General features: G+C 42.9%; 2 protein-coding genes across 2 annotated transcripts; one reads left to right on the top strand and one right to left on the bottom strand.

Annotated features, from left to right (window-relative positions):
* The first annotated feature begins 5,136 nt into the window (after positions 1 to 5,136).
* On the top strand, positions 5,137 to 24,336 carry Tau (microtubule-associated protein tau). Its single transcript, XM_070669996.1, has 9 exons — positions 5,137 to 13,023; positions 14,148 to 15,972; positions 16,378 to 16,418; positions 16,519 to 16,636; positions 16,914 to 17,122; positions 17,328 to 17,513; positions 18,469 to 18,510; positions 19,158 to 19,319; positions 23,144 to 24,336. The coding sequence occupies exons 1-9, from the start codon at positions 12,961 to 12,963 to the stop codon at positions 23,714 to 23,716; spliced, it is 3,219 nt and encodes a 1,072-aa protein (XP_070526097.1). The 5' UTR covers positions 5,137 to 12,960; the 3' UTR covers positions 23,717 to 24,336.
* Positions 24,151 to 26,984, bottom strand: LOC139110311 (cyclin-dependent kinase 2). Its single transcript, XM_070669991.1, has 5 exons — positions 26,678 to 26,984; positions 25,203 to 25,398; positions 24,850 to 25,122; positions 24,561 to 24,764; positions 24,151 to 24,449 (listed from the first exon to the last, which is right to left on the bottom strand). The coding sequence occupies exons 1-5, from the start codon at positions 26,791 to 26,793 to the stop codon at positions 24,339 to 24,341; spliced, it is 900 nt and encodes a 299-aa protein (XP_070526092.1). The 5' UTR covers positions 26,794 to 26,984; the 3' UTR covers positions 24,151 to 24,338.
* Positions 26,985 to 27,025: the final 41 nt, after the last annotated feature.

The following is a 27,025-nucleotide window of genomic DNA, read 5'->3' as shown; positions in this document are numbered from 1 at the left end:
TTGTCCGAGGCGGAGGCGCGGATAGAAGCGTTGAGAGCAAACTCGGGGAGGGAATAAATTATGCCGCGCGTGATGCGCGGTATCGACCAAACCTCGCCGTCGCGACGCGTCGCAACGACCTGCCGCAAATTGCGAAACGCCGGGCATGTGGTTGGTCCCATTAGCGAGGATCGTCTCCGTTGGCAGTTGTCCGCACTTGAAGTTCACCGACCGGGGCTCTCTTGTCGCCAGAGAGAAGCGCTCTCGAGCGACGGGCGCCTATTCAGCATCGGCGATTCTGTCCCCGCGTGGAGAGGAAAAGCCTACTTTTTCCAGCGGAGTTTCATCGGCTAAGCGGCACGTCCGGGTACGCTCGAGAACTATCGCGATACCCTAGTTAGTGTATCTTGGCTTTGGCACGGTCTTTAACGCGAAAATTAAAATGCCAGGCTATTTACGCACGTCGCGTATGAAAAAGCGCTCGAGAAAAGCGGTCCGTACAAGAGGTTTTCTCTTCATTTAAATTGCAAACTAACGCGACACGCGTATATGCTACGAAATCACGAGTTTATTTATCTATTTATATTTGATTTGCTCGCTCTTTCCCTGAACTCGCGATGCGATGCAATTTTAAAAGGACTATTTATAGAAGACGGTGGATAGGATTTAAAAAAACTATGCTAAATAATTGCCGGTTGCGTGAGACGATTTACTGTTACGTTACGCCAAGGACTCCCCAGTCGCGTCTACCTGCGTAAATGTGTGAAACGTGCCGCGATAATAGTTCGTACGTTCGCGGCGACGATTACGTCAGCTTTAAAATTATATCGCGCGACATAATCGTCGGAATCGCTCGCGCAGATAAACGAGCATTTAACGCGTTAAGTATCTGTCGTAACGCATACTGATCTTGCCAATGAATGGCACAAGGGTGTCGATTCGTCTCGATAACAGAATTTATTAGAATCAGAAATGTTTTATTTTATCCGTCCGCGATAATTCTATTTTACATGCGTTCACTTAGAAATATTATATTCTAACGACGTCGTAGGAAATTCGTGGCGTCATTTCGATCAACTTCAATCGTGATAATCGATGATGTCATAACTCTGAATGCGAGCCGTAAGTGGCTGAGAACACAGGGGATACATTATGATTATTTGGGTATCACGACTTCGCGTAATGGTTTCGTTTTTTATTAATTCATAATGCGGACGACTGCAAGAACGTTACAGTCAATCGGGGCAGGTTGTTTTGCCGGGAGATTATATGTTTACGTTCCGCCGAGGGAAATATTTATTCACATAAAACATGCACGCTCGTGTGTTATCGATCAGATTTTTCTGAATATTAAAGGATACTCGACGATCTAAACGACGTAACTTGCGCATACAATGAATCGAGATAATTGAATTTTAATTCGATCGCTAGTTAATTAATTTCTTTACACATTTATTCGTTGTACATATATACGTTCGTACGTGTCTTATATTTGTAGTAGGCATAACGTCATGAGTTTTCCGTCTGGATAGCAATCTTTTTAGAAACGCTGTTAAAGAATAATCTTATCTTCGGCGCGAAACTTTCGTACGGACTTGGCGTGTAAACTTAAAGAAGGCAAACTGTTCTTGCATCGAAAGTGCAGCATGTTGGCGTCAATATGCCCTTCCAGAGCCCGTGTCTCGGTGAGGGTGAAGCGGGAAAGGGAGCGCGTAGTCATACAAAGGCTCCGGTAAAGGGCGAGGGTATCCGACGAGGGGCTTGTGCCGGTGGACGTAGACATGGGAATCGATAATAAAACGGCGCTGCGTCGCGCAGCATCCGTGCCACAGCGGAGTCGGTTTGTGTCGAACGTTTAAAGATTTGTCGGACCCGCGTCCCTTTACATAGTGTCGTAAAAATAGAGCTATCACAAAGCTTGAATCGGTGATTGAATTATAGCGAAATCGCAGCGTAAACGATTTACAAATTATTTCGACAAAGCTCTTCGAGCTGAACCTTCTGAAAATCATTTACGGCACATACGTGGCCGCGGAAACGTCTCAGCATTATCGCTGGGAAATTACAAAAAAAAGAAAAAAAAAAAATAGATAAGATAAAGTATGAAGAGCACCTTGCGATATTTGCTTTTCTATTTTTCGCGGTGCCTTCACCCGAGATGCTCAAGGGAAAATCGAGACGCCCTCGGCGGGAAGACCTTCGGAAGCAGAGCGAGGAGCTGCGTTAGATTAGATATCACGTGACACGCGGAATTACTAATTGTCTGTACGATCGCTCCGCGATTCGATGTCGCTCGTAATGCGCTCAACGAGACGAGACAGCGAAGCGACGGTGATCGTCTTTAATTTGCTTGAAAGGATCGGTGTGGCACACCCGCGGCAATCGTCATTATTGTACACTCCGGGATGTTGAAGCGTGACCGATTGCCTGTGTACGATTGCATATCGTCTTACCGATAATTTTACGACGAGCGATTAATGGACCAAATCGTCCCTACCGTCTAATTGTTCGTGCCTCATTGCCGTAATCGTTGGCGGTCGCGAGCTGCTGTTAAAAAAAAAAAAGAAAAGAAAAAAAAAACTTTAGGCCCAATTAACAATCGCGATTATCCTTGCCGTGATTAATTTCGAATATAAAAATGCCATTTTATTGTATTTAAGTAAGATAATTTTTGTGCAGCAGCGTTAGATTTGCGCCGAATAATCTAAATACGTCGGGTAGAAAGAGAGGCAGAAAGTGCGTGAGTGGCGTACGTCTCCGCGTGTCTGATTGCATGACTGCGTCCCTATCAAATCCAACGACTTTAAACAGGTATCTACCGGTCTACCGATTCACGCGCCAAGAATAGCAGCGTGTCACCTTTTCGTTACCCATCGACTAATTCCAAACGTACAATATAGGCGCAGAATCTTGTTTACTGGCCGTACGATCCGTCTATTTCACATCTGACCACAGCTAGATGCCTATGACTATTATTTTAATTCGCAAGCTATCTTTCTCCTAATATATACTTAGCACGACCGTAAGACTGTTATATATCACATACTTTTTTTTTATTCCTACAATCGGAACGCCCATAATCAAGTTTCTCGACGATCACGAACATGTCCCGCAGGTTAAAAGTATTTTTAAAAATCCCGGTCGCAACCAATCGTCGCTCTAGATATTTGTGAACGCGATATTTCATAATGTTGCGACATCGTGAATCTGTTCGATTTATTTATCTATTTTTTAACCAAAGGAGTAATTTTCTATTTCGCAAGAAAGAGAGACAGAAAGAGAGGGATTAAGTACTTGCTTAAATCTACGAGAACTCGTTAAGATTGCGCGATGCTTGTATTTGTTGGTCCGTTGAAGGAAGCCTGGAGCATGCAAATATCAATTTTGCAGTCTGCCGCGGCTTACCATATAATAAATATCAATGACGAGCTTTACGATCGTATAGCGCTCACTGGGATAAGAGACAGGCTAGACTATCGATTCTCATCGATATAAAAGACTGTCCACTGGGCACGTTTCAAGAGGGAACCTTGCAGGGTTTCCGCCGGGGTGGATTAATGCTCTTTGAGTGAACACAAGGCTACTGAGAGCTTTTATATACGAAAGAAAGAATTATTGTTTACCTTAATTTTTGTCTATCTCTAAACAAATCAATGTATTTTTGACACCCGCTATAACAAACGTTTTGTAGAAACCCAAGTCTTTTTTTTTTTCTTTTTAATAATAGAGTAAATAATTGTTTGTCTATCAAACTTAATTAATAATTGTGAAAGTATTAGACTGGCTGTTTTACAGCGAACTTATTCGCGTTCTACTTTGCGTGGGAAAGTTATTTAGCGAGCACTTCGGTTACCTGAAGCACAGGAAACTGTGTAATTATCAGGTGTGGAGAACGGAAGCTCATGATAAGCGAAAGCTTCGAACTCTGTCGGTATTATGTCACTTGTGAGTATTGCTCGACTGGTACGAGCTTTAATCATTCGAGCTTGCCGCAAGCTTTCCTACTGAAGAAATTCCTTTATTGATCTGGTCTCGTTCTACCGACTGTATTATTCATTCAATTATACCGTACGTGGGTTCGGCCGTTCACTAAAAATCAATAATTTCGAAAAGAGAGTAAAATTTTCAATTAACTTCATGAACTATATAAATATTAATAATTAAAGCTTTTTATATTACTCAAGTGGCAGGAAAAGGCACAGTATAGGAAATACAAAAATAATTGTAGTCTTACATGTTCGAGGAATTAAAATTTATTTAAATATAAATTAATAAAATGTTAAACTATAATTCGATCGATTAAATTTAATATATTAGCAATATTATAATTTAAAATAACGTACCGATAAAAAAATGTGAATAGAACGCGGTAGAGTTTTAGGCTGTAACGCAACAGAATTCGTAGCTGTTTAAATAACCGTAGCCCACGGCTCGATAAAATGCAGCTTCTCGTATTTGCGTCGCACAATTGGTCGATTTCGTACTTGCTATTAATTGCGAGCGATCGATTCCGCGTGACAGGATAATGCAGGCCAACAGTAGAAATTTCAAACGATCGTTCATCGGTGACGACGCCGACTGTCATGCAACCAAAAGGATCGCCTGTATTGCAAAATCCTTCTTATTTCTTGATCGTGTATCACCGGCTTGGCACCGATTTATTACAAGTTGTCTCCGTGAAACGTTTCAACGTGCATGTTTAAAATACACATTTCAATAATATGTACTTATGCTACGTGAAATTATACGTCCGCTTTTTTTTTTTTTTTTGTTTACATAAAAAGAATATCCCCTCAGTGTTGGAGTATCGAGCTGGTATGTTAATGCAAAATTAAAAATAATTAAGACAATCATTTGTTAGCGCCTGGCGGCAGATAGCGTCGCTCGAAAAGGTCGTTATATGTCATCGATCATTCACGTGCGATGCATATGAAGAAAATTATAAACGTGACACTCCTGTGTCACTGGGTCACAACAATACGCGTTACAGCGGCAATATACATCATGCCGTAAACGATTTCTTCGTACTAACATTTTCGCTCCTGTCGTGCGCCCGGGAATCGATTTTTAAACCGCTGCATTAACATCGTACCAATTTCGCACGGTGCTTAAGTGCCGTCGAATTCCGCACTCGCGCCGTTTCGGCGATTTTACGGCGACGTGGCGATCTCGTGCAGCCGATTATTCCGCAGGCCGCGCCGTCTTTTATGTCGCGCTATCGCCGACGATCTACCGATTCTCGATATTAACCTGAAAATTTCTTTTTCCTTCCAGGTAAGTGCAAACCGGGTTATCTCGGTTCCTTCCTTCGGGGCTTACGTCATCGCGCCGAAGCAGAGTCTCGACCCTAGTCTTTCCCCCCAAGGTAATGAATGAACACGTCGCTCTTTCTTCCTCTGCGGAGAGGAAGCGCTGATCGATCTCGAACGGCAGTTTTCGCGCCGACGAGATGCCGCGACTCCAAGACGCGACTGCACACGTCGATAGCATCGTGGCCGGGGCATCTGCAGCGAGGGCTGCAACGCCAGATGAATAGCGGAACTGTTTTCAGATCGGGAGAAAAGTTCGGCCCCCGCAACACGCGAATACCGATCTGTCTTACGATAGCTCCGAGACGAGGTAATGTAGCGATTCGCGATGAAAGATCGACTCAGGAAAGTTGCGCCAACAACGTCACGCGGACGTCAAAAAGTTCCGAGTTAATGATCAAAGAGATTCGTCTGCCATGACATAATCGCGTTTAGTCATATGCACGTTCGAGACTTATGCTCTGGTAAACGCGCGGCCGTAAAACTATTCAATAACATACTCGGTAAAATTTTCTAGCTGGAACACGAAAGCATTGCGATATTTTTATCAAGTCGTAAAAGCCACCACGTAGGGTAAAATATTTTCTGGGAAGGAAAAAAAATTTAATTCAATTATCGAACAAAGTTACGCGCGAGTCTTTCGAATATTAATATGCCGGGGGTGTGAATATAAAAGCCATTGTTAAAAAAAATTTATTATCCAACGAATGCGAAAATAACGGCGAGAAGAAATACGTCGCGAGTTCCTTTTTTTTTTTTTTTTGCACAATTTTCTCCCACGCGATTGTCCGGCTGCGTTAATCTTTAAATTAAACGATAAATCCACGAAAATTTTATTAGCGGCATCGTAAATGCCGAGATCATTAAGTGGCAGAGGAAAAGCACGCTAGCTCTCGAGTTCTTTCTCTTCTGTGTGAGCTCCTCCCAACTTTGGCGAACGTACTAAAACGGTCGTGCCCGAAGCATTAAGGTAATAACATCAGAATTGAAGTGACCGCGTGCAAGGGTGCGTCCCAGACTATTCACGCCAGCAAATGTTACATGCGAGAGATAAATAGAACAGCGGGCCCGACTTGGGCGTAAAAAAGGGCGGTGGTAATTGAGCCGAGGGATCGAAGTGCGTTTACCGAGCTCCCCGGAGAAGCGGAAAGATGACGAGCGTTTTTCATCCGATGACGCGAGCAGAATTCGCGGACGAGCGCCTTATCAAGTAAAAGCGTGAGATAATCGTATAATTAGGTGGCTTCCACGGCAAGCTTTCGCTCCCTTTTCGCGATCGTCGGAGCAACGTCCTGATTGTCGGAGCGCGTCCTAATCGTGGAAACATTTGGCACGCTAAATAATTTTTTTCTCTTTGCTTAAAAGTCTCCGGTTACGGAGGCACGTGTAAGACCGCGTCATCCTTGAGAGCCGCGGATGAAAAAAGAAAAACCAATTACGCGACGAAAGGGACGAGCGCGCGGGGGAACGTACATAATTCATCGATAGATTGTCTCTCGCGGATCCGCCTAGTACGCTGGAAAGCAGATATCGCGTTTGCTGAGCCGACGGCAGCGTGACTTTAGAGTCGTGTGCGTCGAGCTTCACGTGTGCCGCATGTATGTACCGCGCCGGCCGGATTGCCGATGACTGATTTCTCTCCGTTCTCTCATCCCCTGGCTTTACCGTCTTTAAGATTACGTACGCTAGCGGTTGTCGCCGCGGAAAACGCCATATCTGTCTTTCGTACATAGTAGATAGCATCGTCGGGTCGTAGTGCGCAGGGTAAGGTTGAGTCCGGGCAGGCGTTGGGGCGCAGGAGCAAAGAAACGGCAGGACAAACCGACGGTAGCGGCTTAAACGTGCCGACCAAGCGAGACTCCACTCTTTGCCGAGGTGGCTTTCGCAAGGGTGTCGCGTGAGTGAGTCACGGGCTGACGTAGACCGGGCAGCCTCGACGAAAGTGAAACCGACCGGGTCGCCAGGTAAGCCGAGACTCTCCCAACGGGGCCAGGTCGCGACGTCGTCGTAAAGTCCTTCGAAACGTCGCCTCTTCCGTCCGTAATTCGGTAATTGTTAACTCGTCTGGGAAAAAAAAAAAAATCGTTACCATCCCCGGGAGGCAAGATCGGTTCTGTTCGCGCGACGAATAAATTTCGCTTTATCTTCCATTTTTCCGAGGGAATACTTTCGATCGTTCGACCGGGTCTTTGTTCCGGAAATCGCGTACTCTCTCGAGAAACGGTGTCTTTGACCGAACGATTGCACTCGGTAATTTCAGAGTCTTATTCGAGAATTCGAAAGCCGGATGACACATTGAGTAATAGCCGCGCGTAGTCTTCCGGCTCGTTAACGAGGCTAAATGACACGGATGATCTCTTGCCTGTGCCCGAAAATTAATTGAGTTCGTGGGTGTTTCAAGCTCCGAGTAGTCGTGCATTAAAAATGACGTAAGCTTGTCGTGTGCGGGAGATTGAAATAACGCAGGCCGTCGCGACGCTCACTGTTCAATCGTGGTAATTATCAATGCGGTCGATCTTGAGGGGGAGACGCTTGTGTAATTCGTAGGCCTCGATGCTGAGTAAATTGTTCCTAATTAGCCGCTCTCTAGGAGGATACAAATTAATAGTTGAATCACACATCGTAGCAGTAGGCATCGTAGACATGTCACGCACGTAGAACATTTACTCATTAAGTGTCGATCAGAAGGACACTTTTTTCCCTCGAAACCTTCCCTTCTACGATCGTTAAGCAGTAAAATAAAAACCACACTCGCGGCGTATTAAATTCCGCGAGACGTATAGCTTCCATAAATTTTTTTTTTATTCTTTTAAATACCTGCCTAATTATGTATCGAAAGATAGATGAATATTATCTGCGAAAACTTAAAATCTTAAAGGCACTTTACGTAAAAAAAAAAAAAAAAAAAAAAAATATATAGAAAGCTAAGGTGGCTCTCTCGCGCTTTTTTTATTTGCCAAAAACGTGTCTGATAACAGCGCCTTAAAGCATTACGCAGGTACTGCTGAAGGGTTGTACCAGGTGTGTCTACGAGCGGAATTTATTTCGAAAGTCGATCGCATCATTGATTATCGACCAGTACCAGTCTCTCCGTTGGCACTCGAACCCCCTTTTTAATCCGGCACTTCGCGATTTCGATGGCACGCATACCGTCACTATCACCGTCCCGAGATCATCGGCCATCTCTGTTTCCCGTTTTTGCTCGGGGAATAAATTACGCCGCGCTCCTTTACGACCGACCAGTCGGAAGCGGAAGTCTCGCGATGTCTCGGAGTTTCCCCGGGAACGATTATTCACGAGAGATCTCCATCAAACTGAGTTTTACTGCATTCGCTTTATAACGGCGCCATAATTTTTTCTTTTTTTTTTTTTTGCCGGCTTATCGATTACAAACAATATCCAGGACGCGATCTCTCAAACGTGACATATCGTCGCGGTGATTCTTGCCGGAATTCATCAGCTTGAAACTTTAATGCACTCGTCTTCGTGAGGCCCGTTGGCGAAACGCTCGTAAGCCGGATAAATGGGTTAACCAGGAAACGTTGCAACGTTATCGATAAACCAACGCACGTGACAGTTGCAGCCGCGATCTGCCGCGGGTGATTCGAAGATTTTGCCGCGCGATAAGCTCACGTCACCATAAACTATATTCTAATACAGTACCACCGCTGTTATCTGTCGTTACCCTCAATTCGTCCTTTTATTTGGCGGAGTCGTCGCTGCAAAGCATAAAAAAAAATCCGCGCGTCGAAATTGTTTTCAGAACTTCCTGCGAGGCGCGAGCGAATTTTGATTCCCACGTCGTTGACGTGCAAACGTATGTCATTATTTTAATCAAATCGCCGATTGCGTTATGGAACGTTTTACAAATAGACGCGGAAAGTTCTAATTAACCGTGCTTGCTCCCGAGAAATATGATTAAGCGGAAAATAACTCGCCACGAAGGAACACGAGCGTATTGAATTTTTATTTGAGCCCAGCTCGAATTTTAGATTTTCTTTTTCTTTCCGTTTATATCGGTCATACCGCGAATGGTATTTATAGAACAGCGATAAACGTCATACGTTACGATAGCGGCCGCGATAACAAAGAATAATTTTTTTTATTGTTAGCAGCAATTAGTCCGATGAGCTCCGATCGCGTCCGGTGATGGCGTCGAAAGTGAATTGAAAAGGGAGCGACGAAGTCTTACAAGCCTGTTTTTTTCTTTGCCCCATGTACCTGCTTCTTCTTTTTTCTTTTTTTTTTGTTGCCACACGAGGAAGTCTCGGTAGAAAATTGCATTCTATTACTTGCCATTCGATGACCTGAATGTAGGTCTCACAGAATTACAAACATTGCGTGAGCGCGGCATCGATCCTGTGTAATCGACAAAAAATCAAAATTAGTGCATGCATGTCTCACGCGCGAAATGTCCTCCTTCGCGAAGGGGGAGGGAAAAAAAAATGGAAGAGAACAATATACCGCTGATAATAACAGAGCCTCTTCGTGTTTAACATTAGCCGAATTAATCTCATTCGTATTTACACGCAGCAATGAAGTTAATGTTGCTTGTAATTAATTTTATTAATAAATACCAAGATTGTAATTTTCTTAAAAGTAATAGAAAAATTAATTAATCGCGCCAGCGTCATTGGAAACAATTAAATACATAAAAAAGATATTATCGCGATTTTTTTTTTCTTTTAATTATACTTTAATTATATTTGCAATGTACGATGAAAATTTACTTCAAATTTATCACGGCTTAATTAATTGCCGACCAAGATTGTGGTTTGGATTATATATCGAGAGGGCCGAAAAACATCGATTAATTTAACAACTAATTGCGCAATTAGCAACAGTGCGCGAGACTCAACCTTCCACCTTTGATGAAATCCCATTTTCCTCAACTTCGGTGCTAATAGGAAGGTTGCGCTACCTCGTGTTATCCTCGTATCGCATCCACGATCGTTCACTTAATTAAAAGCCGGTCGAAGTTCCGCGCCGCTTTGAAATCGAGGCCGATTTGGTCAATCGAGCGACGTCGTCTTCTCATCGCGGGGCGTCCGCCGCCTTTGTTTAAACGCGTCAACTTGGTCATATAATATGACGCATCCGTGTGTACACACGTGAATGACGGAGTCGAACACGCTCACCGAGTCGGATCAATAACCAGGAATGGGCACTTGCCCACTGCAAAGCTGCACAGACCAGCGAGTTCCTAGTCCTCCCGGTCGGAAACGAAAGCGGAAGTAGCTTAGAAATTTCGCCCAAGCCCCGCTCTTGGTCAAGTTTCCTGAGTAAATCCGCGAACTTGTAAAAGAAGCGGCCGCGTGTCTTCCCCCAAGAACTAAATCGAGTTTTACTTTCACTCGGGGAAAACGAGGTCGGGCGGTGCATTTTTACAATTCTTTATTTTCCAACTTACAAATTATGTCTTAATAAAAATCTAGTACAAAATTACAGTCGTTAAACGTATCATAGAGACGTTAACAATAATAACATTGACGAGATTCTCTGACGTGCTCGGTGATGTAAATTTTTAGAATATGCAGTAATCACGATTGCCGGTCGTAAAGAATAGACACAGTCTGACAGGAGGAATTGCTTTCGCTGGCGCAGTTATTTCTAACGATCCGATATATTACCCTGGCCACGTGTTCGCCGTGATAGAGTTCGCATGAGATTCCCACAATATATCGTAGGTAGGATCTGCCTGCTTGAAACAATATATAATTTAAACAATAATATAATAAGAAAAAATAGAAGTATATCAAACAAAATATTCTTTGGGCTTCTTTACACTTTTCGAAATAAAGCCTGAGATAATTAAAAATAAAAAGGATTAATAAAATTATTTTTATGGGTAATTACTCAGAGTATTAAAAAATAATATCGAAATGTTTAGAGGCTTGGGCAGAGTTAAATAAAATCTCACGCAACACGCGTGATTTATTTCGCCTTTTACTTAATAAAATGATCCCGTCGAGCATGACTCGAGCCATTATAAGTACTTTATGCGTGTGAAATGTTATTTTAATGTATTACTTCGTGTTTTCGGCCTATTTAATTACCGGCGGCTACGGTGACGTGATCAGCCACGAGTAATTTGATCCACCTTTAAGTCGCACGCTGCAAGTTGAAACGTGAAATTTATATCTACATATCGCGAAAGCTTTTATCTCGGTCAACAAATTAGAAACTATTTCTCAAGTCTGACAGTTTCGCGTTCCCTTCATATTCGATTTTTATTAATTCTCCTGCTCTGTTTGCGATAAAAAAAAAATTATTCTTTCAATTAAGTTACGATACGAGTATTATTGTGAATTTCTCACGTTATCCAGTGATGTCACATTGATCAATGGGAGCTGCAGCGTTATGAAATCTAAAAGAAAGAATAGGATCGGTGAGCTTTCGATTTCGCCAAAAAAAATAATCGTCGGGTCCCCTCAAGGAATCGTTTCCTCAGTTATAGTTTCTGAACACGGGACTCCCCACGTAGCAATTTTGCGACTTGCCAAGGTTAATCGATGTTGATCCCCCCAGCATGATCTATAACAGGGCGATCTGTTTCGCCGTTCCGCGCTAGTTATGACCGTTTGCGTGCCTTCCTCCGTTTACGTTCGACTCTCGACCACTTTTACCTTCCGCTCCTTAAAGTCTACGCCGGTCGGAATCGTGACTACGATCATACGCAGTTAGGCGCGATGTAACGTGCATTCGAAGGATAGATTTAACGCATAAAAATGCGCCGACTGTGGCTCGGTGAGAACGAAGTGTGGGACCATTTTTTTAGGCAAAACTTTTACTTCGATATTTTTACGGTATTTTTCAAAAGCATCACGTGGTAATTAATAATAATTCTGAATCTTTAGACAGAAAATTAATTTGATTTCTCATAGATTTCAGTGAATTTATAAAATAATTTTCTAAATAATAAATAGGAACCGGGGTTAAATACTTTTTACTTTTGTTTAAGATAATTAATAAAATCTTGTTATCGTTTTAATATTACTGTATTATCAAACTAGAAGGGTATTTAGTTGATCACGCGCACACGTCTATTTATTCACCGATAGAGTATTCGCACTTGTAAAACACCGTTGGTAATTGCTGCCGGCTGATTGCTGCAATCTCGTTGTCGGCACGTAATATCTGTGGCATGTAGTAAGCAGGTGGTACTTAATAATTGAAGACTGTCGTCATTGCACGCATTGTAGGACTATATTGAGGTAGGCACGTACATTCATACATACAACTGTCAAGTATTCATATCATATCTCGTCTAAGTAAATTATTGCAACGTAATTACTTCAATTTTTTAAGATCCAATTTAATTTATTAATTAAAATCCTTTTCTTATTTTTTCTTGTATTATTTTTTTTTATTTTTATTTTATATAACATTTAATTGTTTCCGCGATATCTTTGGTATCTCCATCGCCGCTTTATCATGAGCACACGTTGTAACAATCCGTAATGCAACGTCTCGAGTAGTAGAGACAATGGTAGTTCTCCGCAGACACGCTGCGACGTTCATTCACTACGTAGCGGTATTGATGTCAATTGTCTCGTTCGTGAACCTTTACCAAGACTCGTTGGTCACATGTTTACGCAACAGGTTTACGGGAACCATATTATCCAAGGCGAAGTTGAGGTACGCCTCGTAAGAGTACGCGAAAGAAATTGATATGGACTCGCAGGAAACCGCGAACAGCGTGGCCGAACCTGCTTCGGGCCACGGAGAAACTATGGTAAGCAATATAGGCCGAGATAACGTAGATCAAAGCATATTCATTAAACAAAAAATCCGTCACAGAGACGGAGAAAATATTTTCATTATAATTCAGCATCTACTTGCGTTATTTAATTAAAAAAAAAAAAAAAAAAAGTAAATGAACTGAGTTTCGTTAATATAATTTGATTAAAACATTTTTGGAAGAGTTGATAAGAATTTTAATCGTAAACGTAACGTCGTCTGGGGACGACTAAATCGCGGCGGAAGTCAAGTCGTTCGTGGTTCGATCCCATAATGAGCGAAAAGCAAAACGGTGGCAGGCACGGTGGAAACGGTACGACGAGACGTCACCGACCCGCATTATCAAAAGATCGATAAGCTCAGGGCCACTATTTCACGAATTTCGACTCCCGTTCAACTGTAGCTCGGGCTTTAGTTTCTACATTTTTATCGCAGCGTGTTTATATATTTTATTGCCGAGCACGCGGGCATGAAATGTCGCGTTAGAAGACGCACGGAGCTGAATTATGATGATGAATTATGAATAATCTTGATGATGTGACGGCAAACAATTTAAGCCGGCACATATCGAAGCGTTGTTAAAGCGTATCATTCAAAATTCATAACGAGAAAATCGTACGGTGATTTTCTGTTGTTAACCGCGACGGCGGGATGACGCAGAAAAGTGAGCCAACGTTTATACGCTCGCACTTTGACTCGCGGCATAATAGTCAAGATCGATGGGACCAGGGTCAAGGCCAATATCGTCGATCACAATTTGTCCCCCGTTGCCAATAACCTTCGGTTTCGTTTCTTCGTGTATCTATGCCGCTCGAAATTAGGAATCGAATGAGATCGTCGTCGCGTCGCGACCGTGTTTCAGGTCTTGCCACATGTCGAATTAAAAATACTATTAATTTATTTAAGTCTGTAAAAAAGACTGGAAGTTAAAAGTCTATTTCTTTCTAATTATTAAACCAATCGATCCAACGTGTTATTAAATTAAATTAATAAATATAAAGCGTACGGTTTTCGTTCTCCAAATAATAAGTTTTGTTCTCCAGGCTGATTTATCGTATCGGCCTCTCTGTCGAGCACATTCCCGCGCAGATATAGGCGATACGTACTATTCTTCCACAGGTGAAGCCAAACGCTCCTTTGCCACCGCAAGGATTTCAGGCGCGACCGCAAGGTCCCCCTCCGTCGCCTAGAAATTCGATAAATAATGGTCCCGTAGGCGCACCTCGACCGGGACCACCATTACGGCGACTGGACAGTCGTTCCTCTCTAGGTCCACCACCAGCCTCGGGTCAGTTCGTGCAGCTCAGACCTTACGGTCCGCCAAGACCACCGGGGGGTTCTTTCCCTCCAAGGCCACCGCAGCCCGGCCAGTTGCCTCCGCAGAATCCGCTGCTGCCTCCGAATCAACGTTTCGTGTACTCGCCGGGGATACGAGGCCCCCCGCCGCAAGGGGCACAAGGTCAGCGACCACCCTTCGTCGTTAATCAGCAGGCGTATCAAGCGCAGCAGCAGCAGCAGCAGCGATTTCAGCGACCAGACATCGCGCCTTCTCAAAACGAGCCCCGACGACCCAGCCAAGAGTCCGTTTTTCCGCGACAGTTGCTGAGAAATGACTCTGCGCTGAACCTGCAGCGGCAACAACTTTTATTAAACGAGGAGCTCAAGCAGCCGACGCGACCGCGTATCGTTATCGAAAAAATGACGGACATCAATGAGACCGGCGCGGACAAGGCGGAGGGTTATCTGCAGAAGAAAAGGCCCGACGGTCGCGAAAACGGAGACAACGACGATGACGACGACGTCGTAATGGATAACGGGAAGTCGCCGCGGCACAATGGTGATCCCGAAGGACTGGTGAACGGCTCGAAATTACCGTCAACCTCGAAGAGAGCCGACGACGCTGCGAGCCGACCGGAAACGGCCACTCTCGAGGCAGAAAAATTAGACGACAAGCGAGGCATTCTCTCAAGACCAGTTTCCGGCAACGTCGATAACACGGCGACGATCAATTCTCAGAGCAGACTCTCCTCCGCAGTAAACAACGACAGAGAGCAAACGAAAGATGAGCAGCTTGGTGGCAGGTCGACCGACGTCTTGGAGAAAGTTGACCAGGGTTTGAAGACTCCCGTAAAATCGTCGCATAACTCACGATCCGCCACTCCGTCACATTTGGATCCGTCGCAGACCGCGGAACAGGATAGGAATCCGGAAAAATCACGTGCCAGCACTCCAGCTCGACTGGAGCTGGCCGAGCACGCGGAACGAGACTCGAGAACTCCGGACAAGTCGCGCTCGGGTACTCCGAGCGGTCTGGAATCGCTCCGAAATGCGGAACAGAAATCGAAAACGCCTGAGTCGAAGACGCCGGATAAATCTCGCGCGAGCGCTCCGTCCTCGCAGCTGGCGGCGTCTCCGAATGCGGAGAGAGAGCCGGAGGCTGCGTCAAGAACTTCCAGCAAGTTACGTACGAGCAACGAGGTCTCCGGCGAGCCTTACGAAAATCCGCATCGCGACAAATCCGCCGAGGATACTCTGCGGGTGAAAGAGTCGAGTAGACCGGCGTCATCGCTGAGTTTGGCCAGCGAGAAAGGCGGCAAGTCGCCCAAGTCCCCGAGATCACCAACGACACCGGGGAATCGAGACAAACAGTCGGGGCTGATCTCGCCTAGGACACCCGAGGGTGTAAAGGGTTACGATAACGGGCAGCAGAGAACGCTGTCGTCCAGAGACGGCTCTCGGGTACCGAAATCGCCCACCGATATTGAGAAACGGACGGAGGACGAGAAGAAGAAAACGTCCTTTGTCGAAGACACGATAGAAACGGCGAGCAAGACACCAGCCCGCGTGTCGAAGCCTACCTCTTTAGCGTATAAAACCCCGCGTGTGCAAACGTCAGCGAGACCGGACGACGAGGAGACTGAGAAGAAAGCCGGGGAAAAAAAAGGTCCTTGCACGCACGCGTGCAAAATTAAAGTCAAAACCAAAGGCAGAACTTAATTCGTTCGCTTAGCACAATGTTAATTTCTTTGCCTCCGCTTCACTTTTTTTTACAGAGTTATTTTCATCTCTCCACCCACTAGAAGCTCGATATCGGACAGACATAAAACTAATTTCACAAGCAAGGAAGTTCTATGTCTGTCGCAGAATACGTAAAATTTATGTAAAACGACTTGACGAGCTTAGAAAAAAAAAAAAAAAAAAAAAAAAAAGAATCTAATTTACCTTGATTTTATATTCGAGACTCTTGAGACTTTGCTTCAACGCGGCATGATTTTTTATGTATACATATTTATTATTAATAATTACGAAATGGTGTTGGAATAACATAGAGCTCTTTTATTTTTCACAGCGGTCCAAAACGGTAGAGCAAGGGACCTGCAAATCGGCGGGGTAAATATCTAAACTACATTTTTTTGCTTTAATTAATTTATTGCATTAAAAGTTGCATTAAAAGCACTTATTTCTAATCAATTAAAATCGTATTAAACAGGCGGCGAGTACAAATGGAGACTCAGACAAAAGATCAAACGCTGGATCACCCACGAAGTCCGCCAAATCGTTACCGCGAACTCCCGATACACCTACATCGACTGCTCAAGAGAAAAAAAGTAAGTTCCATCGTTCCATATTAATGCAATCTTTATTTCGCGTGGGTAAAAAAAAAATGAGCGTACGTGATAAAGACTAAAATATTAAATCATTTATATCTCTTAAAAATTGGTTATCTCGTTTTATGTAAATGTAATTACATCTCTTTTACACCGCTGAGAAATCGGACCGAATGTCGTAGAAAGATTTAGAGTAAGGGACAATGTTTAATAAGTCTCGCCACGCTGACGTAAGATGCGTTCAAACGATCTTGGTTTTTTTTTTTTCATTCTGCAGAAGTGCCGATGAATAAAGTTCAAGTTGGCGCCGCGCCTTCCCCAAACCTGAAGACTGTACGATCGAAGATCGGCTCTCTAGACAACGCGAGTTACAAGCCGGGCGGCGGTAAAGTGAAAATCGAGAACAGAAAGCTCGACTTCAGTAAAGCGCAGCCGAAGATCGCCGCGAAGAACGAGAAGTACGCGCCCAGCGGTGGCGACAAAAAGGTTGATCTCTTTCGGCCTCGGTATTAAATTAATTACCCTACTATCTTCTAATTAAAAAATAAATAAAATTAAGAGACGAAAAAAAAAAAAAATATATTTTCGTGCTTAGAAAATATATTTTCTTTCTTTTTTTTCTTCGGTATTTATCGGGTATCGAGTACCGAGCACGTGTTAATTGTTTTGAATTATTAAATTTCGCTCGCAGATCTCCCAAGTAAAGCTCCAGTGGAACGCCAAGTCCAAGATAGGCTCCTTGGAGAACGCGACTTACAAGCCGGGCGGCGGTGACAAGAAGATCGAAACGGTGAAGCTGGACTTCAAGGATAAGGCGAAACCAAAAGTCGGATCGAAAGACAACGCGAAGCATATTCCTGGTGGCGGCGCCGTCAAGGTAAGATTTTTCTAAGTACGCGTCTGCAATTTTAAGCCCAATTTTTATAGTAAATTATTTTAACAATTTATATTGTCTAACTTGTCGATTAAAACTTTTTTATTTACCGTTCCGCTGCATTTCTGCGTACGAGCAAACGTTGAATGAATATTTCGAGACCCGTAGTTTAAATATTAAGTATCGTTTCTAATTCTAACAATGCTTCGATTAATGTTAGCACTATCTTATCATCCTTTGCATCGAGCAATTAATTCTACTTGATATTAAAATCATAATTAACGGTCTACTGCATGCATTTACATGTATGCATTCACTCATTTATACTGTTACCTAGTACCCTATCTCTAGACGTTTTACAATTAACTGAACGAAGACGGCAGTATACAAAGCTATGTGCTAATTGTTGTAGAAAGTCTCGTTACTGTTAAAAAAAAAAAAAAATCACCGCGTAAATTCTCACCATTGTCTCGTCATGTTTCACACGTACCGTTAACGATTTGATGACAAGCTTAATTGGCGTACGATCCGTTCTAAATGTAACGCTCGCTTCGTTCACTTTACGTCATCAAAGTACCCCGAGATAATTACCCAGTAATGAGCTGATCCAAATTTTATTGCATGCGGAATGCTGGCATAGACGATTAAACATATACGTATGTACATTAAAAAGGCAGATATTTTAGAAAAGGAATGACGACACAGCGAGGACCACTTCGAGCGTACCTTAGAGCAAAGCTAATAACTTCAGCCTTGAATTATTAATTTTACGATAGTCCGAAACTTTTAGCGAAGAGGAACTCGTCTTGGTCCTTCAAACGCAGCGTCGTTAATTACGTTAAAACCCAAATCGATAAACGTTGGAGGCCGCAGACCCCGAAACTGTGCAGTTAATTCGCACACGCATGTCTATTGTCATTATTAACAAGCCATTGTTATTTCTTGATGTTCTGTTCAGTCCGCAACTTCGCCAAAGACACCGCAGGAAGCGAAGAATGACGTGAGTACATCATACAGCCGACAACGAAATAGCGTGCAATTTCGGCGTGTTACGTGTCGCTTTCTTTCTACCTTTCCTACTCCGCTCTTTATTTATTACGGCCTTCGTCGTCCAATCGTGACGTAACGATCGAAATTAATTTCTCGTACTTCGTTGAAATCGTGGACGTAAAATAAGTAAAGTGAAATTAGCGAAAGAAAACGAGCGCGATAATAAATATATTATACGTATACATGTATGTTGTCCGTATCGATGCGCCGGCAATCGCTATTTATAATCGGCATGATAGATCGGCCGGTTTACCTTCACGATTAACGAGATACGAAAATGCGCTTATCATCACTTTGCAATAAAGTAGTCAAGTTCTATCTATATCGCCGGATATAGACGTAAGTAAAATATATGTTGGATGAAAGACATAGGCATGTGTTTCTGCATGTTACCAAATTTATTCAGACTCTCCGTCAGTTCTATCATCGTTTTAAATCTGACTCTATTGACAAGTGAACGTTGTAATGAATATATTCTATATAAATCTATCGAAGAATCTCTTATTCTTAGCTTTTCACTCTTACTTTTCTCCAACCGCTTATCGGGAAGGACATTATTCGCGCTCAAGTGACGTAATTTGTCGTTTATTTCCTCAGATTCCAATGCAAAAATTAGACATCAAGGCCGAAAGCAAAATCGGTTCGTTGGACAACGTGAAGCACAAGCCGGGCGGCGGCGACAAAAAGATCTTCAACGACAGAGATTACCTTCGGCAGACGAGTTCCAATGTTGAGAGCGTGAACGGCAGCGGGTCTCAGGTATGTCCTCTCGCAAAAGTCTAGAGAACCTCGTCACGAAGCCTCGTTACTTTCTTTTCGGCAGCTTTGGCACGACGTAGAATTTTTCACGTACTCCCACGCGAATGAATACGTCGCGAGGAAAAGCTCCGGTTCAGTAACTCGCTACTTCTCGAGATTTTTAGCAGTTTAATATTTGCATTCACACGCTTAAACACGCGTTGCACGCGTACTCGGGTAATGCTATATACACGGCGCACTCACAAACGTTGGTCTACCTAGACAAATAATTATCTAAATTATCTAAAACAAATATATGCAATAAAATGTTTCTTTTTTTTTTTTTTTTAATTCGGCGGATTGTAACAATTATTATTCGTTGATTATTGATTTTCTCTTCATTTCTTTTTCCACTTTTTACATCACGTTCTCTATCGATCTGATCTATTTCCGCTGGTCGCTATTTATATCTATTACTTTCGCAATTACGGTCTCCGTATCACGGATGTCGGTACTCCGTCGCGATTATTACGTTTGAAGTAATCCGCGAAAGGATTAACGCGCATTAATAAAAAAAAAAAAATAAAGGACGCTTATTTATTTCCACTCGATTTACTCAATTCGCAAAGGATGCTGCCAGGGATTGATCCTGATATCGTGTCTTGTGCCCGCAGAGCCCGGTACCCTCCGGCGCGATCACCGGCAAGAACGGCCTGCCAGCCTCGGACGAGAACCTGAACCAGGAATGCTAGGTCACGAAAAGTCGGCCGATAGACCCGCTTTAATTATCTCATTTGCATGTGATTAATCACGTTTTACCCATCTATCCCCCTCCCCCCTTCGGAGGACGAACGAGCCGCTGTCCTCGCGCGATCGAGAAAAACCAACGTTGAAGCGTGCGGCGCGTAGATGCTCCTCGAAAAATCAGAGGAGCATCCGTGATCGACATCACGGAACGAGCTAAATCGACGAACGAGGCAGCTTATCGCGTTAATTTGCTATCAAGTACAATACAAGACTCGCGAACACTTTCATCCGGTAAAGCCGAGAGTATTTGATTTTTAAAACAGGACGAGGTAGGTTTGAGAAATAATTTCTCAACGTGCGTGTACGCTCAGCGTACGAACATCGAACGAGCAGCGAACGTCGACGTATCCTCAAAGAAATAAATGACTAAAAAATTCGCGATCGCTGCGTTGGTTCGGTGTCCGTTCGCTGGTACGTACGCACATTTACGCGCGCGCGTACGGTATTTGTTCTTTCAGGCGATAACTTTCTCTGTGAAAAGATTTCCATTATAATTCGTCCCTACGATTTTCTAAGCTATTGCGCCAGCCCTCGCTACATATTAATATTTGCGAACTGTCAACTTTTTATACGCATTTGTGCCATCGATATACATAACTGCAATTTGACTCTTTCGCGCATATACACTTGATACGATTCGATACGTCGTAATACGCATTTGTTCGGGAAGCTAACGGGCGGAGATAAATTCTAAAGAGATAAATGACTCGATAGCGATTAGAAGGAAATAATTTTAACTTCTTCCACCGTTGATTTTGCCAATTGCGCGAGCAACGTTACTAATTTTCTCCAGTCAGTGCATCGCAGCTATATTAATTTCGCGAAGACCGTAAAACGCGTAAAACCATTCGCCCTTATTGGTTCCGCTTGCTTTCGTATCCGTAGAAAATAAATGAAAGTACAAAAATCACACATACACGCATACCTGCGCGTGTACCACGTTCACAGAAAGAGCCATCGTCCTCTTAGCGTTCTCTTAGGGGGAATAGACTTTAGACAAACGCGCGTACATTAATTTCCGCACGAGGAAGTCTTTAAATCGCCGACAATCCATCGCCGTCGTGAGTACGCATTTCACCGGGATTACGGGGAACGTTGCATAACGAATAGTTAAATTACGAACGATCGCGCGTAGTTATCGTTCACGTAATCGATCTAACGATCCTCGGGAAGACGAAAGACTAAACACGAGCCGCAATCTCGATCGACATGGACGAATCGTAAGGGAGTCAAGCGGTGCACCAATTTAATCGCGGATAATATCCGCACGTTGCAGTCGCGAGCACCGAGAGAAGAATTAATATCTTCCGCTGGACCCGGCATTAATTTTAAGATACTTTAACAACAAACGTAATCGAGTCGATTATAAATATAATCGAGTCGATCATATTCGTCGTTAAAAAATATATAAAACTATGGTTGGGTCCTGAAGCTCTTCTCTCGGCAGAGGTAATAGGCGTGAGGGGTGGAAAAGGGGGGTCGTTACATTTCAAAAGCTTTATGCGGTTATCCAGGATTAAGCTCGGTGCGACGGGACGACGCGAGGAGCGAATAGAAAAGTGCCAGAAGAGCCGTGTAGCGAGCAGGTGTATCGCTATCGCGCGAGACATCCGTCAGGTACACCGGGCCGACAGAGAGATTGCACGGCGAGACGTACGAGATATTCGTGTAAGCATTACTGTAGATACGTAATCGACACACATATTGCATCCCACGAATATATATATATATATATATATTAAAATAAATATCGCTGATGCGGAAAACGGAAAATGACGGACAGTGTTCGCCAACGAGACAGAGGGATCGATGATGGAGGATGCGTGCGACCACGCCAAGAATAAAAAATTTCTCACTTACGTCACTACACTACCTTAGGTATATCGTGCAATTTACACATCGCTAAAAAGAGAGAGAGAAAGAGAGAGAGAAAAAAAAAGAAAGAGAAACGGAGAGAGAGGAGATATGTAACACATTATTTACACTGTATTGCTTCCACATGAATTATTAAGAGATAATTTAATTCAATTAACATACCGCGATACTTCACGGAGACAGAGAATGATAATTAACGTTTAGATCCTCGTAATTGTCACAAGTTACCACTTCGTACGACCGCAATAGTGTAACGGCGCGCCTGCAAGCGCGTTTCTGCATTAGGATCGCTCTGAAGAGACATTACAATAATATTTTTCTTTTAAATTTAACATAAGTTCTTTGTCTCTCAACACCCACGTCTACCCCTTCGATTATCTTGCTAAAACGGAAGCGCGTCCCTTTTTATCTTTAATAAAAAAGAAAAATGTCTTGGTTTATCTTTATAAACATATATGTGAAACGTAATTACTTATTCTCGTTGTGTGCATAAAACGCGCAGCAAAAGATATGTATAATCGTCATCGCGCGATAGATGATATATCCAGAAGCAAGGTTCTTCCTTAATATTCTTTTAGGATCCACTAAAATTTATCTAATGTTTAAACCTTTTATTATTTATTAACGTTATCGTAAGAAAAATTCTTAATAAAAGATGAAAGTAATTAATTAGGACTTGTATCATTTGCGAGTACTGAGATGTCTTTTTGTTGACTCGTCGGTTAACAATTAATCACTTCGTTAATGAGATTTGTAATAGATTTAATATCGAGGATTTAGTATCGCGACGTAGACGCGACCCTGAAACTGATTTCAGCTGCAGTTCAACACGAACGGTACCGACGAACACGAATAACTTCTGTGCCCTTTTTTTTTTTTTTTTTATCGACACCCTTATCTGTCTATCAGACGTAATTAGAAAAGTTGCCATGTCTTAAAAGGATAATACGCACAGCGTGTACCTCACTCTCACGTACAATTCACTCGAGGTCCACAAAGCATCGCTACCATTCACCGCCTGCCAGTCCAGGTCAGTTTGCACTTATTATAATACGTAATAAAGGGTGTATCGAGTATTATAGTTCGTTAAGCGGCATTACTAGATGTACCCGAATATTATCCGACGTATTTGCAAATAAATAAACGTTGCGATTTTTCCTCAGATTGAGACTTCCACGGGGGATAATTCAAACGGCTCTAAGACGGTTCAAGATAACGAGACGCCCCAGCCGCCACCCTCAACTCCGACGAAAGTCCGCGGCGTCGTGTCACCCTCGCCCGTCGTGACACCCCAAGCCGTAAGAAGCGGATTGGCCAAGACCCCGGAAGCCACGACGCCTAGACGGCAAGTCGCGCAGGAAACGGGGGGCTCGGCTCTCGCGAACGATCGCGCGATTAAAACACCCTCGCCAGATGTGATTCACGGCAAGGACGCGGCGAAGGGTCGTTCGCCGGGTAGATCGCCAACTACCCCGCGTCCACCTAGCAGCTTGAGCATCAAACCCGCTAGTGATAAGTCTTCTCTCGGGACACCAAAGAAAACCTCTCCCGGCACACCACGCAGAGTATCTCCCGGTACGCCTAGGAAAACGTCTCCCAAAGAACTTCGTCTTCCGAAACTTGCATCGTCGCCCGTGTCGCAAGAGACAAGTCCAGCCGTTGTCGAAACTCATTCGAAAATCACGCTACCAAAGTTGATCGAACCGTCCTCGCAATCTACTCGAATGGCGTACTAGCTGTTGAATACCAAGACGCAAGGAGAAATTTTTTTTTGGTTTGTACAAGATGCTACGGACTTTCCGTACCTATGTTCTTTTAATTTTAATTTTCTCTTTCACAGGAAAACTTGGTTTTGTTTCGTTAATTACAATGTAACTTGTAAATTTTATTTTTGCTAATTTTTTCAAATTACGTAATTATAAAAGAAACGAATTATATTATTCTTCGATGCTTAGGCATTATAAATCACATAATTTTTAAAAGACGTAGGTTTTAATAGCTTGATAAATCATGAAATAATGATTTATACCTCTTAATGCGACGCACAATTAAAAAAAAATATATAACTACTAAAAAAATATAATTAAATATATTTATATTTAATAAGCAGTGAGAACAGGAAGTAAGGAAAAAGAAAAATGTGGCAGATTAAATATCGACAAATCAAAAATTAATATACATGAAATTTATTGAAGTAAAAATATATATAATATACATATATATATATATATTTAGACCTATAGAGGTTTTTGAACACACTTGCAGCATTAAGTTATTTCCACCCAAAGTTATTTCGCATTTAAGTTTCATGTAAAAATATATAAAAATACAGTGATGCAATCGACCATAAAACCTATATCAGTTTTTCTTTGGCAGTGGAGGTGGAACTAATTTGACCCCGGTGAAATAGGAATGAGTTAATCCTTTCTTTGCAGTTATCCTCTGATTAGGATCGTATGTCAGCATTTTCTAAAAACATAAAAAAGCTCATATGTGTGCGGAACGTAACATTAATAATTAAAATAAAAAAAAAGATCACTTTAAAAGCGCGCCCGCTTTCGCGAAAAAAGTTTATCTTACTGAAATTAAGTCTTTGGCATCGTCGTCGAAAGTAGGTAGAACGTCGCCTAAGTCAGTCGCCTCCCACCTTGGAAATCTGGATGTGTAGTCCGGAAGCTGCGACACCCCCGGCCAGATCGTTTCATCCGGCGTGCCGAGCATGCGAAATATTCTAAACAATTGGTCTATCTCGGAGTCGCCGGGGAACAAAGCTCTTCTGGTTGCCTGGAAAGATCGCAATTATTTTGCAAGATCCGCAATTTTAAGTCAAGCTCAGAAATCAGAATTCCGCGCGGGCATTCTCACGTACCATCTCTGCGAATATACAGCCGAGACTCCATATGTCCAGCGCACAAGTGTACAGTTTGGTCCCTAGGAGAACTTCCGGGGCGCGATACCAAAGCGTGACGACTTCGTGCGTGTAGGTGCGTACGGGAACGCCGATCATTCGTGCCAGTCCGAAATCGGCCAGCTTTATATGGCCCTCGCGATCTATTAGTAAGTTCTGCGGCTTTAAGTCTCGGTGCAGGATGCATCGAAGGTGACAAAAGGAGATAGCTTTCAGCAATTGGCACAGATAGCTCTGCAACATAAACCGTTCTAGTTTTTTTTAAGAGGAAGGATTCCAGGCGCAATGAAATGCGGGTGGGAATCCGCATTTACCTTGACGAGAGCTGGCTCCAGGCCTCCCTTAACGGAGTCCAGCAGTTTCTTCAAGTCCTGCTGCAGAAACTCGAACACGAGGTACAGATGATTGTCGCCGTCTACGACATCGAACAACTGTATGATGTTTGGATGAGCGAGGTCTTTCAATAACGATATCTCTCGAATGGCGGTCGACGGTACGCCTTCTCTTTCCCTGATTTAAAGCACCACCGGTTTAATTTAACAAGTTTAAATACGCCTGACGGATAACGGGAATTTCACTTTTCTTTCGACGAAACTTTCCGCCTCGAAAAGTCCGCCAGTTTATAAACTATCTTATAGAGACGTACAGCGTGACACTTAAAACACCAAAATTGCATCAGTGATAGGGAAAAAAAAATATATATATAATTAATATAATAAAAGCAATTCCGTTGATCTCTGCGTACCCAAGGAAAAGTATTATCTTCAATCAAAATACTATAAATGCACGAGACTTAAATATATGTATAAATTTATACATGTGTATATACACACAAGGTTTTCATCTCAAACATAATCTTGATGGAACACATCTTATTAAATAATTTCGCAGTTTATTAAGGTAATAAAAAAATTAATTAATAAATAAATACCAAATCAAAAACCAGGCGAGCATGGCATAATGGGACAAGCTGAATAATGTGGTGCTACGAAAATTAGTGTAACGTGGCCCCCGCAGATTCAGCTGACCCCAATATGCATATTGTTAGCAGTGTGTTAGCAGTGTGCACAAGCAAAAAGCCCAGCTGATATTGCGATTCTGCAAAATTGATAAGTTCCAATGCACGTGAACGACGGCCGAATTAATCTCGAGCCAATTTTGTGCAAAATCGTGAATAGATTAACAACGTCCTGATTAAATTTTCGAATTAAATATTAATTAGGATATCAATTTTCGTATTAATATTTGGCTGATAAAAATACTGTCTTATCAAAAGCGTCACGAAAAGAAATAGATATTAATGATATACCTGTGGAGATTAAACTTCAAGCTAAATTAATTCAAGCTCAATAATCATGTTACAATTCTACATGTAAAATCATTTAAGGAACCTCCTCTTGAATATACATATCTTTTCCATTAAGAAGCGTAACTAGTTAAATTAAAAAGTTAGTAATAATATTAATATACTTATCACGATGAGACACGTGAGAGAAAAAGAAATGAGAAAAAGGTATTGCATAGTTTACTTTCGTTTACCGTCAAGTTACTGACTTGAAAAGTGACACAAAAACATTTCTGCAGAAACAAAATCTTTCTAAATAATCTCACGATTTTAATATACTTCTTTTTCGAGACGATGCTCTCGCTGGAAGTAAAAAATTCACCCTGGACCGCGGTACACAGGGTAACGTACTAAATGTCCGAGAGATAAAAAGAGAGGAAAAGGAAGAAAGAGAGAGAGAAAGAGAGATTTAATAGAAATAAATCTACGGGTGATCGCACGTACGTTTCCAGGCGGATCTTCTTCAGAGCCACCAGCTTTCCAGTCAATTTGTCTCGGGCCTTGTAAACGACGCCGTACGTTCCCTCCCCGATCTTCTCAATCTTCACGAAGTTGTCCATAACCTCAACGCTGCCGCGCTCGTCGTCGTCGTCGCTGCGCGACCGGGTACGCCGCTCCTCGGCCGCGCCCTCCCGCGCCTTCTCCACGGTCGACGCCGTCGTTGCCTTCTCTTTCACCTCCCGCGTGTTCCGTCACGACGTAACCGGGAACGCTAAAAAACGAAGACCGACGCGAGCCGCTTTTTCGCTGTTTATCAACACTGCGTTAATCGCGCGCCTTAGGCGCGCACAG

This window comes from Cardiocondyla obscurior, linkage group LG20 (assembly GCF_019399895.1).
Source record: "Cardiocondyla obscurior isolate alpha-2009 linkage group LG20, Cobs3.1, whole genome shotgun sequence".
NCBI lineage: Eukaryota > Metazoa > Arthropoda > Insecta > Hymenoptera > Formicidae > Cardiocondyla > Cardiocondyla obscurior.
This window is presented reverse-complemented; position numbering and strand designations above follow the sequence as displayed.